The sequence below is a fragment of the Emys orbicularis genome, chromosome 1 (genome assembly GCF_028017835.1).
Source record: "Emys orbicularis isolate rEmyOrb1 chromosome 1, rEmyOrb1.hap1, whole genome shotgun sequence".
Lineage (NCBI taxonomy): Eukaryota > Metazoa > Chordata > Testudines > Emydidae > Emys > Emys orbicularis.
Genome location: NC_088683.1, coordinates 158,539,980 through 158,555,678, shown reverse-complemented (window position 1 = coordinate 158,555,678; position 15,699 = coordinate 158,539,980). Strand labels below are relative to the sequence as shown.

The 15,699-nt window shown below is 42.1% G+C and overlaps 1 protein-coding gene across 5 annotated transcripts in view; it reads right to left on the bottom strand.

Annotated features, from left to right (window-relative positions):
• Positions 1-15,699, bottom strand: part of GSK3B (glycogen synthase kinase 3 beta) — a 239,934-nt gene that overhangs the window by 95,462 nt on the left and 128,773 nt on the right. For all 5 annotated transcript variants that reach the window (XM_065400070.1, XM_065400102.1, XM_065400086.1 and 2 more), the window contains exon 4: positions 7,922-8,032. In XM_065400070.1, the coding sequence (XP_065256142.1) occupies positions 7,922-8,032 (111 nt within the window). The remainder of the gene's footprint in view (positions 1-7,921; positions 8,033-15,699) is intronic.

The window sequence follows — 15,699 nt, the reverse complement described above, 5'->3', positions numbered from 1 at the left end:
GAGAAAAAACACACAGCAAATAGAAATACTTCCATGTCAGATTTCTCAAGTCCTGTCTATATTAGGTGAAGAGGCAGCGTGACAAATTCTTGAATGGAACCCTTGAGCTTGCTACACTGGTACAACTTCGTGCATCCACACACAACACCCACACCAAGCAACTTTCTAGTGTTGGTTGTCCTAGCAATTTGCATTGCTTGGGATGGCCTTTAGATCAAATCTAGAGGAACGAGTAAAATCTAGATATTTTGAAACTGTCCCGAAGTCCTTGCTCCCAGCAATGGCGCCAAGCACAATGAAAATGAAGGTTGGTTACTTGTAACTGAAGTTCTTCAAGACACATGCTACATAGTCATGAGACGCACTAGCCACGTACAGCTCAGATGGTGGAACCTAGCTAGCAATGCCTTCTGGAGTGTGGAGCCTTTTGGAACTCTGGCCATCTCAGTTCCTTCCCACCACCTCCTCTGGTCCAGGTTATAATTAAGACTCCCAAGGAAGAGGGGAAGGTGAGTAGGGGGTGTGAATATGTAGAGTCCCACCTCAAAGAATTTTGGTCACAAGTAACTTTCATTTTTCCTTTGAGTGGCCTCTGCATACTCCTTTATGAAAGGGATTCTCTGAGAAGGCTGTAACAGTGGGGGGTTTTCTGGTTTATCATGAAACAGACTTCTGAAGAGAGTACACATGCAAAGGATGGCAATGACTAGATGATCGTTTGATGGGCCTTATTAACCAATCATCGAGATACAGGAACACAAATTCCTCTTTTCTTAGGTGAGCTGCCACTGCCAATAGACATTTAATAAATGCCACGAGACAGGAGAAAGTTCAAATGGAAGGCTCTTGTATTGAAAATAGTCTTCTCTCCACTGTGAATCAAAGGTACTTCTGATATACATGACTTGCAGCAATGTGAAAGTAGGCATCTTTCAAATCAATGGCTGAAAACCAGTCTTTTGGAGAAAGGGAGGGTATGATAGAGCTAGGGTTAACATATGGAAATGGAACTTCCTGAGAGATGTATTGAATTTCCAGAGGTCTAGAATCAGTCAAAGGCCTCCATCTTTCTTGGAGATTATGAAATACCTTCCATAAAATCCTGTGCGCCTTGAATCTCCCTGGTACGTCTTCTACAGCTCCCATTTTGAGTAAAGCCAGAACCTCGTTTTTTAACCAGTTCTTATGAGAGGCGTTCCTGAACAGAAACAGGGAGGGTGAGTTGGAAGAGGCAAAGTATTCAAATTGAATCGAATACCCAGTGCGGATGAGTTCTAAAATCCACCTGTCTATAGTTATAGAAGTCCAATAGTAGAAATATTGATAAAGTAGCTCTCTGAAGAGGGAAAAGTAAGCATCCGTCAAGACTGGATTGCAGTCCTTATGAAATGCCTCAAACCTGTGGGCTAAGATTCAACACCATAGCTGCCAAAGATGTTTGCTTACCTTTTGCCCTTGTTTTGAAGTTTCTTCTCCTCTGCTGGAAAGACTGTTGAGGAGGATATTGCTGATGGCAATATCATCTCCTCTGTACTGGAAAAAAAGGGAAGATGGCAATGAAGGAATCTATCTTTGGTACCTAAATACTGGTAGTCCTGGTCTTCTCTGGGCTTGCTGCATAATTTGTTTTCTTCATCTTCTCCAGAAAGTCATTAGTCTTGGTACTAAATAGACCTTCTCTTTCAAAGGGAAAGTCTTCTACATCAGCTTTAGTTTCTCGGGGTAGTCTAGAAAATTTGAGCGAGACATATCAAAGAGGAATTGCAGATACTACAGTTTTAGCTGTCTACTCTGAAGAATCAAAAGATGCTTGCAATGCATGCTTTACTACTACTTGCTGGCTCTCTGTAGCAAAAGCATAAGCAAGTTTCTTTTGTTGATCTGGCATAGCCTTTTAGTAAAGGCTGACATTTTCTTCCAAAGACAGTATTGGTAATGTGCCAGAACAACTTGGTAGTTCACAACCCTTAAGGTCTACATAGAAGAGAACTGTTCTTCCGAGCTCATCCATCATCATTTTGTGTTTATCCAAGAGAGTAAAGTAAACTGAACCACTCTTAGATCTTTAAACAGCTGCTTCCACTACTAAGGAATCTGACACCGGGAGAATATGAAAGAAATTCCCTCCTAGGTAAATGATATAAACTAAGCTAATACCTGAAAGGCTGCGTTCTCCTTCGATGGAGATGTGGCAGTGCAGACACCTAGGTTCTCTTCAGGAGATATCCATTGTCAGTTTCGAGATATAATTCTTCAAACTCCTGAAGGGCAATCTGTTCCTCTACATCAGACAAAAAATCATGCATTAGAGCAGGAGACTGGTCTCCTTTCTTATGTGATATCAATAGATCCTGTATCTTTAGTTCTGTAGGGCCTGGTTCCAATGGTAGTGGTGACTGAAGATATCCACTATACCCTTAGTGCTGCAGATCTGGTTAGTAAGATGGAGTTGACCAATAAGACCATCTCTGTGCCTTGGGGGCATTCTCCAATCCATATTTGGGTCCAATTCATAATATGATCCCACCACGGGGGTTCTCTGAGAAAGGTTGAGAGCCCAATCATTTTCTCTTTAATGGTGGACAGAACAAAGATGGCACCTGCCACTCAGACATAATCAGGAGCCAAGAGGCGATAGCAGTGGATCCAATATAGGAAAGAAACCTACTGGGGAACCCAATGCTGTTTTAGGGGGATGGAAGAGGAGAAGACATTTGTTGTTCTTTTACCCTTCTGTTCCCTACGACAGTCAAATCTAGAGAGGAGTTCCTTCTCTTCTGTAGTTCTTCTCTCTCTAAATTTGATTGAGGCGGCGGCATTGGAGCAGAATGATGGATTTGTGCCAGTCCCGTCAGAGAGGGTTGGGTAAGGGAATCGGAACAGATACTCGGATCTTTTGCTGCCTCTTTTTGTCTTGATAAGTGAATCTTTGGATCCTTTGATTTTCCTACTGGATCAAAGTCTCTGGCAACCAGCGTGACAGCTGGATCTGGTGTCACAGCTGTGTGTTTCTTAGCTCTATTTCCAGAGTCTTTACACAATGGTCCTCTACTTGACTCCAATGTAGTAGGATCTGAGGAGCTTCTCGTTTGTGGATTGGCTCTCCTTACAGAAGCTGTGACTGATGGCCATCTCACGATGACTCTCTTAATAGATTTCGGATATGTAGGTTTACGTTATCGACTCGTCCTTCGATGCGTCCAGTGCCAAGACTGGTATATATCACTTCTTGGAACCGACCATATTACCCAATCTGGCAGGTAGAGCTGCAATTGCTTCCTTGAAGGCAATTACTTGTAGTCCATTCTGTCTCTTCTTCTCTACTCTCAGGGTAAAGATGTTGCAGATGGAGCACCTGGAGTGTGAATGTCCTTCACTAAGGCAGGCAAGACACAGTGTATGAGCATCCAATGCTAGAAAGACTGAAGGGCAGAATCCACATTGTTTAAAGCTTTATTTATTTTTATTTTTGGATCTGGCAGCAGGTCTTAATACAGACCCAAAGCTTCTGAATGCTACGCTATCGAACACAAAAAAAGCTAATTAAACTAAAACCAGTAACTGTATCTAAAACTAGCATTTCGTAACTAACTGGGCTTTATCTAAGAGAAAGATCCAAACATGAGGTCTGGGTAGATTCCTGATTCATTCCAGTTGCACAGAGTTGGACGGAACAGAGAGCTAACGCTCCGCACCCCTTTTACAGCCTCATCCATACAATGTGGAAAGTAGGGCAAGAGGAGTGCATGAGCTCTCAAATGGACACCACTATCAAGGTCCCACCATTTGAGCTGCCCATGGCTGGTGCATCATGAGTGGGCATATGCAGGAGCCACTCGAAGGAGAATAGGTGCTTCAGGAGTTCCAGAATGCATTGTTGCAATTGTGACTGTAGGATGTACTGTGTGAGGAAGTGCCAAAATGGTTCTGCTTAAAAACATACTCGTGAGAAAGAGCACTGGGCCATTGCAAAAACCAAGGATGGGAAAACCCATCATTTCATGCAGAGAATGTTCCTCAATGCCCTCCATGCATTGTGTAAACAAACCCTAGAGGGGATGTTATAAATACTGAGGACTGCACACACAAAGTCTGCAGAAATATTTAACCATAACCCTGTTAAACAGTCCTGTATGTGTCCTTCATTTTACTACTCGGAGCTGATCACCAAGGTATCATGGTGTTTACAAACCAAAATGTGCACTTCTTTAACCAACCTCCTCTTACTCTCTACAGTTTCATTCAATGGCGGTGAATCACATCCACTAGACTGAGACCACTCTGCCTGAATAAGGCACAAACAAGAAATGCAGCTGTAAGGGACAAAGTTTTTCCATGCAAAAATGTATGCAATACTGGTGATCAGCAGCAATGGAAAAATAAAGTAGACCAGGAGAGCTTAACACAGTGTTAGCAAAATATTCTTGTTGGTTAAAGTTTGTGTTAGTGGAACTGTGCTATTTTGAAGGTGGACTAAAATCTCATCATTATGGTCGGTGGGGGGAAGCAGAATGGTGCAGGTAAAGGCATTGTCAAGGTTCAGTTTGAATTGCACAGCCTCTACAAACCCTCTAAATATTACATTGTTTTTTACTCTTACTGATAACATACAATTAATCAGGGCCAGAAGTAGTTGAGCACCCATTTCTCCTTATTCCGTGGGACAGCAGGTTCATTTTTAACTGTAGTGGGGATCTCTCTACATATCTCAAATGGTTAGGAGGTAGGGAAGAGAGAAAGGGAGACTGAGTTTTTCAATTTAACTATGATAATTTGTTGGACACCCAGCCCCAAGTAAAATACAATTACCACCCTAAATTGGTCTCTTTTGCTTCTACTCTCTAACTGCCTGTCCCAATCGCAGTCCTGAGGTATGGTCCAATACATCTAGAGGGAAATGTTAAAGACCATCTGTAGCGGGGTGGACACCCGCTCCTGCCTGAAAGGGCCTGAAACAGCCCTGGGAGAAGCAGCTACTGGGCTGATTGGGGAAGTAGCTGCACCTGGGCCACACCCCAATCTGAGCCCAGCTGGCCTGTATAAAGAGGCTGGGAGCCAGGAGCTCAACAGTCTCTCTCTCTGCGTTCAGGGAGAGAAGGGCCTGGCTGCAGGGAGCTAAACACAGAGTACCTGGGTGGAGCAGGGCTGGGGAAAGGCTGAGGAGCTGGGGAGCTCCAGCCTGGAAAGCCCCAGGCTGTGGCCTAGGAGTAGGCCAAGGGGTACAGGGGGTTGCAGAGGGCGGCCCAGGGCTAGTCCAAGACAGCAGGTCCAAACCAACCTTGCCAGTGATGAGTGGCCGATACTGCAGTCTGCCCCAGGGAGCGGGGGCTAGTTGGTGACTGGCAGTGGCCTAGTGCTGAGGCAAGGTGGGGATAGTGGGTGGGGGTTCCCCAGGGAGGGGAGACCCAGATCTGTGGGGTACTGCCAGGGGGCAGCATCCCAGTAATAGGGGCACCGGGTCCTGGGAGGGACACGGGCGCCAGAAGACGACAAGGCGGATCACCGTCCTGCAGAGGGCGCTCCAGAGGCTGGTGAACTAATTTCCTGGACGACCAGCAGGAGGTGCCGGAGGGGTGAGTCCGGACCTTCTACACCATCCCTCTCTGGTTTTACTTTTAACCTCTACAACAATTCTCTGCTGTACCCCACTTCCAGTGATTCTTGTATGCTGTCTTTCCACCAGTCAATTGAGCTGTGTCCCGACATCCCCACCTCCCTCCACCCAGAGTTTTACTTTTAAAGCTCTGGGTGGAAGAAGGTGAGCACAGTCACTACTGCTTGGAGTGACTTCTATTTAGCGTGGTTAGTTGTTCCCACTCCAAGTGAAGTATCCACTCTCCCCCTACTCAAAACTCTAGTCAAACACATGATAGCTACAAACATGGGAATGGGGAATTGCTCTGAAGCTGTTCACCTACCTGAGAGCTCTACCTGGCAGATTACTGGCCAAAGCAAGCATGTCCAGCTGCAAAGCAGGATCCTTCTGCCTACCTTTGGCTGCCTTCAGAGTTGTGTTCAAGGTCTTTTAATTGGTAGGTATAGCAATAAGGTCGTATCTGTCTCAATTTTATCACTAACTATTCTTTGTGGATTTTTTTCTTTCCCTCCCCCCCCGCCCATTTCTGTCAACAGCCTGAATACTGTCCGGCCTCCAGGTTCAAGTTAGTTTTTGTTATTTTATAGCACCCCAGATACACCATTAGGAGATGTTAACTTTAAAATGCAATAATTACAAACAAGTCAAATTTGTTGTCTGAATTTCCCTTTATAAATATACAAGTATTTTGTAAGTTTTTTCTCCAAAAAGTCTAAGAGTGTTCTTTATTACCCGAGGAGTCAAAAACTGGTATATACAAAATTTAGTATGATGCCCTATCTCAGAATACAACTGGATGCAATTTGTATTTTTTTGTTGTTGTCATTTTACATTGCTACTTTATCTTCCATATTATATAATGTTAGAAGCTGTGTCATAGAATCGTAAGACTGGAAGGGACCTCAAGAGGTCATCTAGTCCAGTCCCCTGCACTCATGACAGGACTAAATTTATCTAGACCATCCCTGACAGGTGTTTGTCTAACCTGCTCTTAAAAATCTCCATTGCGGAATCTCCATCATTCTCCCTAGGCAATTTATTCCAGTGCTTAACTACCCTGACAGTTAGGAAGTTTTTCCTAATGTTCAACTTAAACCACCCTTGCTGCAATTCAAGCCCTTTACTTCTTGTCTTATCCTCAGAGGTTAAGGAGAACAATTTTTATGCCTCCTCCTTGTAGCAACCTTTTATGTACTTAGAAACTGTTATGTCCCCTCTCAGTCATCTCTTCTCCAGACTTAACAAACCCAGTTTTTTCAATCTTCCCTCATAGATCATGTTTTCTAGACCTTTAATCATTTTTATTGCTCTTCTCAACTTTCTCCAATTTGTCCACATCTTTCCTGAAATGTGGCACCCAGAACTGGACACAATACTCCAGTTGAGGCCTAATCAGCGTGGAGTAGAGTGGAAGAATTACGTCTCGTGTCTTGCTTACAACACTCCTGCTAATACATCCCAGAATGAAGTTTGCTTTTTTGGCAACAGTGTCACACTGTTGACTCATATTTAGCTTGTGATCCACTATGAACCCCAGATCCCTCTCTGCTGTACTCCTTCTTAGGCACTCAATTCCCATTTTGTATGTGTACAACTGATTATTCATTCCTAAGTGGAGTAAAGTATGTTCTACTTTATATGTATAATTTTAGTATATACCTCCACTACCAGAATTCACATTGTGGACAACTCCAATGAGGCTTAACAGTTTTTTAACTTATTTGGTAATAAAACTCTGACACTACCCTACCTTGCTAAGTTATCCTTCAAAATAAATAAATAAATAAAATAAATAAAAATCTACAGATAGTGCTCAGGTAAAACCAGTTTCCCCAGAGTGTGTATGTAGGAAAGCCATGAGCATTTAAACTTAAGAACCTTTAAGCAGGATATGATCTTATTGTAATTGCAAACACCTGAAAATGTTTAACAGCATAAGATCCAAATAACTGGGCAAATTCTGGAGGGCATGCAGTTAAATTGTAAACATACTACTTCAACAACAGCCCAGATACATTGATTTGTCTCTGGGACAAAACATCGCTGCTGGGTTATCATTTCTCTTAAAATGTAGGAGTCTAAACAACAGCACAGAGTGTTGCTGAAACTTGCTACCTTAAAATTTTTTATATACACAGTTAGGCTCCAACAATTTCCTCTTATAATCATTTCTTTTTATAGATTTTGCTGCCTTGAAATAAACCCTTCACTGTTTAAATTCACACTAAACTGCAGGGTAGATTAAAGTTCAGGTTGGGGAAAACTAACCACAATTAGAAATGTTGTGTTACAGCAAACTTCCTATTTCAATTTATAATTACCTACCTTGACATAGATCATAGGGAGTGTCTGTTTGGCCCGACTATAATGTCTGGCAACTCTGTATACTGTTTCAGGAACGTAGTCCAGCACCAAGTTGAGGTACACCTCGTCTTTCTGGAAGAGAGAACAGAAGAAATAATTAGGAAAAGATTCAAAACAGGGAAATGCAAGAACAGTATTCAAGGCAGCTGTCAGCTTAAGAAATACACTAGCTTGCAAGGTTCTAAGGTTTTAACAAAGGGTATGTCTACGCTCCAAAAGTGCATGATGTTAGAAAACATGCTGACATTTTTTTAAGCTAATGCAATGTTAAACACGAGTTGTCCATTACTGCTAAGTTACATTCAATATCATGCTAATTAAAACAGCTTCGTTAACAGGTTTTCTAACGTGAGGCATTTTCCCAGAGCAAGTGAGGTCAAAGACCACTCTGTCCATTCAAGTCTCCATAAAAGATGTTTGGGGGAATGATATCTTCCATCTCACACTTTTTACAAGAATTGCTAACTTCAAATTCCCTGACACACCCTAAATTTCTTACTGATAAAGGGTTTTTTTTTTTTTTTTTTTTTTTTTTTAATTCCAGCACATCTGAGAAAGGTTAATCTGATCCTGTTGAAATGGTAACATTGCTATAAGTATTTTGAGGACTAAAGATATTTTTCTTTTCTCCAACAAAAACCCTAAGCATAATACAACAGAGCAAGAACAAAGCTTCAAGCATGATGTTTAACATTTCCAGCTTGTCAGATTCAGAGAGCTCTGTAACTGAATTTCAAACTTCATACTGAGGTGGGAGAGGGATGAAAATCTGTAACCTCACATAAGGGGTCTTGATTTTAACTCTTGCCCATCTTAAATTATTCGTGTTAAGAGGAATTACATGAAATGAGACATCACGTTCACACAGTGCTTAATTTAACTAGAAATTAGCCAGGAACAGTCAACATGGATTCACCAAGGGCAAATCATGCCTAACCAACCTGACTGCCTTCTATAATGAGATAACTGGCTCTGTGGATATGGGGAAAGCAGTGGACACGATATATCTTGACTTTAGCAAAGCTTTTGATACGGTCTCCCACAGTATTCTTGCCAGCAAGTTAAAAAAGTATGGATTGGATCAATGGACTATAAGGTGGATAGAAAGCTGTCTAGATCGTCAGGCTCAACAGGTAGTGATCAACGGCTCGATGTCTAGTTGGCAGCTGGTATCCAGCGGAGTGCCCCAGGGGTCAGTCCTGGGGCCAGTTTTGTTCAACATCTTCATTAATGATCTAGATGGTGGGATGGATTGCACCCTCAGCAAGTTCACGGATTAAACTAAGCTGGGGGGAGAGGTAGATATGCTGGAGGATAACGATAGGGTCCAAAGTGACCTAGACAAATTGGAGGATTGGGCTAAAAAAAATCTGACGAGGTTCAACAAGGACAAGTGCAGAGTCCTGCACCTAAGACGGAAGAATCCCTTGCACTGCTACAGGGAACGACTGGCTAAGCAGCTGTGCTGCAGAAAAGGACCTGGGGATTACTATGGACAAGAAGCTGGATACGAGTCAACAGTGTGTCCCTGTTGCCAAGAAGGCTACCGGCATATTGGGCTGCATTAGTAGGAGCATGGCCAGCAGATCGAGGGAAGTGATTATTCCCCTCTATTCGGCACTGGTGAGGCCACATCTGAAGTATTGCAACCAGTTTTGGGGTCTCCACTACAGAAAGGATGTGGACAAATAGGAGAGAGTCCAGCGGAGGTGAACAAATATGATTAGGGGACTGGGGCACATGACTTACGAGGAGAGGCTGAGGGAACTGGGCTTATTTAGTCTGCAGAAGAGAAGAGTGAGGGGGGATTTGATAGCAGCCTTCAACTACCTGAAGGGGGGGTTCCAAAGAGGATGGAGCTAGGCAGTTCTCAGTGGTGGCAGATGACAGAACAAGAAGCAATGGTCTCAAGTTGCAGTGGGGGAGGTCTAAGTTGGATATTAGGAAAAACTATTTCACTAGGAGGGTGGTGAAGCACTGAAATGGTTACCTAGGGAAGTAGTGGAATCTCCATCCTTAGAGGTTTTTAAGGCCCGGCTTGACAAAGCCCTGGCTGGGATGATTTAGTTGGGGTTGGTCCCGCTTTGAACAGGGGGTTGGACTAGATGACCTCCTGAGGTCTCTTCCAACCCTAATCTTCTATGATTCTATAATTCAGCTGCTCATTTTCAGAGGCAAAATAGGCCCTAGAAGTCTCAAGTACTTTGATATAGACTTCCTACCCTATTGTGAAACTCAGAATTGTATAAACATTTCCAACTATACAAACTGAGAATAACTAATATCGTTAATTGTCAAAAAAATAAAAACAGACAGAAGGGAAAGCAGTCAAGATTTTCTATGTTTGGTTCCCAAAACTATAGAGATATCTATAGAAAAAGATGACAGATTTCCATGACACTTAGAGAGGCCTCATGTGGATGGAAGTGGAGCACAGTACTCCCAGACTTCAGCTGGGACTCTTGTCACTAGTGGGTCCTCTGGCTACACTTTTTAATTAATACCTCCCAATTTGAAAGAAAACCTCTAGATGCATTTGCAGTAGTCATTTAATCACAATTGTCCTAGTCTTAAATGCTGTGACTTAATTAGCCAATTACAGTGCACAACCTGTTGTGCTTCTCTCATACCTCACTGAATTATTTAAACTGTCTCTACTCTGCCCAAGCAAACAGCAGTGACCTCCAGTAAATAAAGAAAACATGGAGAATTTTTGACAACATATAACATACGCACATCATCATGTGCGCACGAAACACGTGGAGAATTTCTGGATTTTAGCATTTCACAAACTCAGAGGTGGGTCAGTATCATTACTTGAGGGCAAACATAAGTACTTTAAGGGGCATTTTGAGAGCATTTACTGGTACCGCTTAACCTAAAGAGGAGCCACCCTGCAAATCACTAATTACATTAGTCTTCTCTCCCAGAAATAAGTCATACTTTTGCTACCACTGGTTAAGTTCCACTGATGGTAGTGCCAGCATAGAAAAGGTTCCAATTTTGTTAAAAAAACAAAACAAAAAACAAAAACAGTACTGTCTCTTTTATATCTGCTATGTCCAGAATGATTCAATATGAAGGTAAGTACCAGTCAGCCTCAGAAAGCCTACCTACATTAGCACTCACTCTATTGCTACCACAGGTAGCAACAAAAGGACTTTTTGTAATCAGGACATACATTTTCTATAGAAATATAAAATTCAGTGTGACATTCAAATTTATACCATGTATACTCGTTCATAAGCCGAATTTTTAGTAAAAAAGGGAAGCATCAGAGAAGGGGGTCGGCTTATGCACGGGTATAGAGAGAGAGGGAGAGGTGGGACCCAGCCCCTCCCTCCCCCAACAGAGGGAGCAAGGAGAGGCAGCACAGCCAGCAGAGACAGAAGGGAAGAGGCGGGGCCAGAGTCTCTCCGCTTCTGGCCACGCTGCTCTCCCCCCAGCCGCCGAAGCTGGCACAGTCTCCCCTGGCCTGCCCCAGCTAAGGTGGGAAGGGATGGGAAAGGGAGTGTGTGGGAGTCCCGGGCTAGGGGTGGGGTCATGTGGGAAGGGGTCACAGGGGTTACTCCCCTGACCCCCAGCTTCTCCTCCCCACTAAATTTCCCCACCAGTTGCTGTCCCAGCCTGTCAGGGTAAGCAGCTTTGTTTACCTCCGTGCCTGCGGACTCTCGAAGTAAACAAACCATCTCGGCCCGCCAGTGGCTTATCCTGATGGCCCGGGAGCCAAAGTTTGCCGACCCCTGAATTATAGGGTTGGCTTATGAATGGGTCATAAAAATTTTCCATTTTTATTTATCCATCTTGGGGGGCAGGGGGTCGACTTATAAACAAACTGGCTTATGATCGAGTATATACAGTACATACTTGATAAGAAGGCCTTGTACCTCAAGGGAGAAATTTCATTCTCATAAGTAAATAATTCTAATTGCCTCAGTATAGATATAGCCTTCTGAATATGTAATATGATTTATTTTTAATGAGTGGGTGTGTGCAGTTATATAGGATACTTGTACCTTGGAGAAAAAAAAAATCATACTGGCAGTAAGGTACAGCACAAAGTACACTTATCAGAGTGGAATACAATTATTTTTTACTCTAAAGACTCAAGAGCTCAGTGTCAAAAAACTTAAAAGGGAAATATTGGAGAGGTACACAAAATAATGAAAAATATAGAAAAAGGAAACCTGACACTCCCATTTATTCTCTCTCCCTATACAAGAATAAATGAGAATAAAATGAAAAATGTAGAGAGAGAAAGTTTAAAATTAATAAACACTTTTCATGCAGTATATAATTAACCTGTGGAATTCACTGCCACAAGATAAAGTCCAACAACTTTGTGATACAGGTCTAGTTGACAATTTTCATTTGTGATTTATTTTGTTTTCATTCTGATTTTTATTTTCTGCTCTGCCAGATATAGGACTGTAATTCCATAGCAAGTGTTCCATTTCCATGAGTACAAAGCTCAGATCACCAGAATCCAGAGACCGTTTTAGTAAATATTTGCACATTTTATTTTATTTACTACTTAGATTCCTTTCACAAATCCATGCCTGCAGACCTGCTTCTACTGTTGCTCTCTCTCCTTTTCTCTGATGGGAATAGCCTGTTCTCTCTTTTCCCACCTCCTCTTCTTCCTTCATCGTCCCAGAAACTTTCCCACCTGTTTTTGCGGCCTTTTTTTGCTGCCAAAATGACTTGTACCTATCCATTGGCTCTTATCTCTTCCTGTAGTGTTGGTTTTGAGAATAAGGAAGGATGCCCTAGCCTATTGGTCAAACCTCAATTCTCACAGGTGTAGTGTCATGCCTATACATACATTCGCTCCATTTTTGTGCATTCCGCCCCCCCCCCCAAGCAGTTTGATCAGCTTTATTCAAAAATCTATACATTATATTTTACATACTTCTGCTCCTATGTAAACATTCACACACATACACATGTATCATATACACATCTAGACTAACTGGCAAACAAACACTTCATATCTGTACATTCAGAGGTTTGAACCCTTAATTTACTGATGTGAAAGCAGCCCTGAAGTATAGGACACTTTGTAATCTTATACAGCCTACTATTCTCTCCTACCACAACCAAGTGGCATTTTAAAAGTGCACTACGCTAATAATTTTTTCATCAGCTAAAGATGAGTCAACTATTCTGAGTTAGCTCTCCTTGCAAATACCATGACGTGAATCTCATACATCACTCAAGATACTGTTGTAATACTTTTCATTATCTCTTCTTTGCAAACATAAAAATAGGGCCAAGAAATCCACGAGTTTTCTGAATTTTCCTTTAGGAGGTTTGCTATGAGCTAGAAAGCGACATGACTGAAAAGCTCTCTTCCCGGATGATGTAACCTGGTTTGCTTGTCTCTTGCACTCTCTAAACAAAACAATTTACTGTGAGACAAGTGTGTCGCATAAGGGAACTGACTATTTTAAAGGGTTTGCCAGTTGGAGGCAATTACTCAAGGATCATGAATGGTTCCTGTCTTTCCATTACCAGAAACCCTCTTCATTCCTCATCACGCATTCCCCATGTGACCCACTTCCACACTACCATTCAACATCACTGGGCTGGGGAAGTAGAAGAGAGAAAGCAGATCAGTTAGAACAACATGTTTGCGGGGGTTTGTCAGAGATCCAGCAGGATCCAGAGCAGCTGGCATCACAGAAGTGGAGGGAATAAGGAGGAGGAGGTGGTGTTAGCATGGGTGAATGCACTTTTCCTTACAGCTGTTAGGATTGAATAAACCAAGATGCCAGAGCTAGAGCTCCCTTAAATTAAGGCAAGTATGTGAGCATTTATATCTTTCTGAATTTGTCACTAGAGTTCTGACCATTTTCTCTTTAATAATCGATCTCACCAGGGTTTTATTTTTTGTTGATTTTGATTTCTTTAAGATGTCATCTTTGGAAATCTAGCTTTTTTGCATTTGGGCTCTGGGCTATGAACCTCTAATTGCCTCAGGCATTAAAGACCTTGCTTTCTGCCACTTGGCAAATAATCCCGCCCCAGACTGGTTCAAAACATTCAGAGCAAAGTAACTATGGCCTTGTTGCTGAACCAGTGTGCAATGCTCAAGAACTGTCAATGCAGACAAAATCATCATGTCAGTCAATTACAATATATATATTTTTTTTAATATACCTCACTCACTACAAGCCTCCCCATTATGGAAGTGTGGGAAAGAGAAAGATCCAAAAGCCAAAATATTTTAACAGCTTACTTTTTAATTTTCTTTATCTCAGAAATTAGAGCTGAAATAGGCCTATAAGAGTGAGCACTCTGGCATCTGTGTAGCTGCTGCATTATTTAAAGGTGTGCATATAGAGCTAGGGAAATGAAATGCTGCAGCTTTTGACATTCCCTAAAGATGTTGGGAGGTCACAAGCTAAACCCTCCATTCAAGCCTATCTGTCCTTCACCATACAGAAAAAAAAAAACTAGTGTTGGAAATACCACCGAGCTGGCCATCACTACTGCCAATATGAGCCAACAAGTTGTGGGATGTAGGGATTCAATCCTCCTGGATCACTCTTGTACAGAATGAAGGTCAAACATCTCCTCCCTGTCCCACATCCTGCCAAAACACCAAGCAACATGGTGGGGGAGCCTCACTTTTTTTTTTTTTTTTTTTTTTTTTTTGGAGTGGGGAGCAATTTCTATTAAATACTACAGCAACAAGGGTAATGTGGTTAATTAGGCTGTAGGGCACCACCATGGTACCACCATTTCCTATATGTGTTTACTACAGATAAAAACAAGATAATGGAAGTGCTAGAGTTCACCTGTCAAAGTGACTCAGACTCAGCACAAACTGGAAATGAACTACAGGGTCTGTTCTCCCTGAGGAATACATCATCATTCAGACCGGAAAACTCCAGTGCTCTTTTAATTCTGTCAATAATTTATCTAGTTATCTGCAAGAATTTCTTCCAGTCACTAGTAGCATGATGGAGACAGCTTCAGAAACTATACTGGACATCTTCCCTTTCTTTTTTGGGTGATAGTGTGCATGCTGGTGACAGATATGGCACACTGGAGAGAGGAGAACACTAAACATACCCATTTGTAATTCCCCTTTCCAGACAATTCATGAAGTGAACATACCTTCCACCAGGTCATCTGCTGGGGGAGGAGGACAGCTTAAAACAACAGTTAAGAGAATGAAAGGCTAATGACACCAACTTTAGCAGTAGATGTAAAACCAAGAAGATAATTTGTTTTTCCTATTGAAGTTATTACCAGTGTGTGTAAAAAGTATAAAGCACTTTGGAACAAGGAAGTTTGGCTGTGCAGGAAAATGGAGCCGCTAGGGTATTCAAGTGGTACATTTTCTGTATTGTATTAAAGATATGTGATTTTTTTTTTCAAAGGTGTATTATATACACTAACACATATTATTGATAGAGGTGAGTTGGAACACTATAACATAGGTCAGGCTCTGTTCAGAAATTCCCAAAGGATGTTTAACTTAATCTGAGCAGCCAGACACAGGCGGGGACACGGTTTAACATTTCAGCTGGATTAGGCTTTCCTTAAGAGTGCATCACCTCCCTGTAGCAACACAGTATTAGAAAAAAAAGTCCCAATTATCCTAGTGTGACATTTGAACTCCAGGAATTTCAAACCCAACAATAAAAGTTTCAGAGTGGTAGCTGTGTTTTTGTTGCGTGGTGTGTGGTTGCTGGTGAGTATTTGCTTCAGGTTGAGGGGGCTGTCTG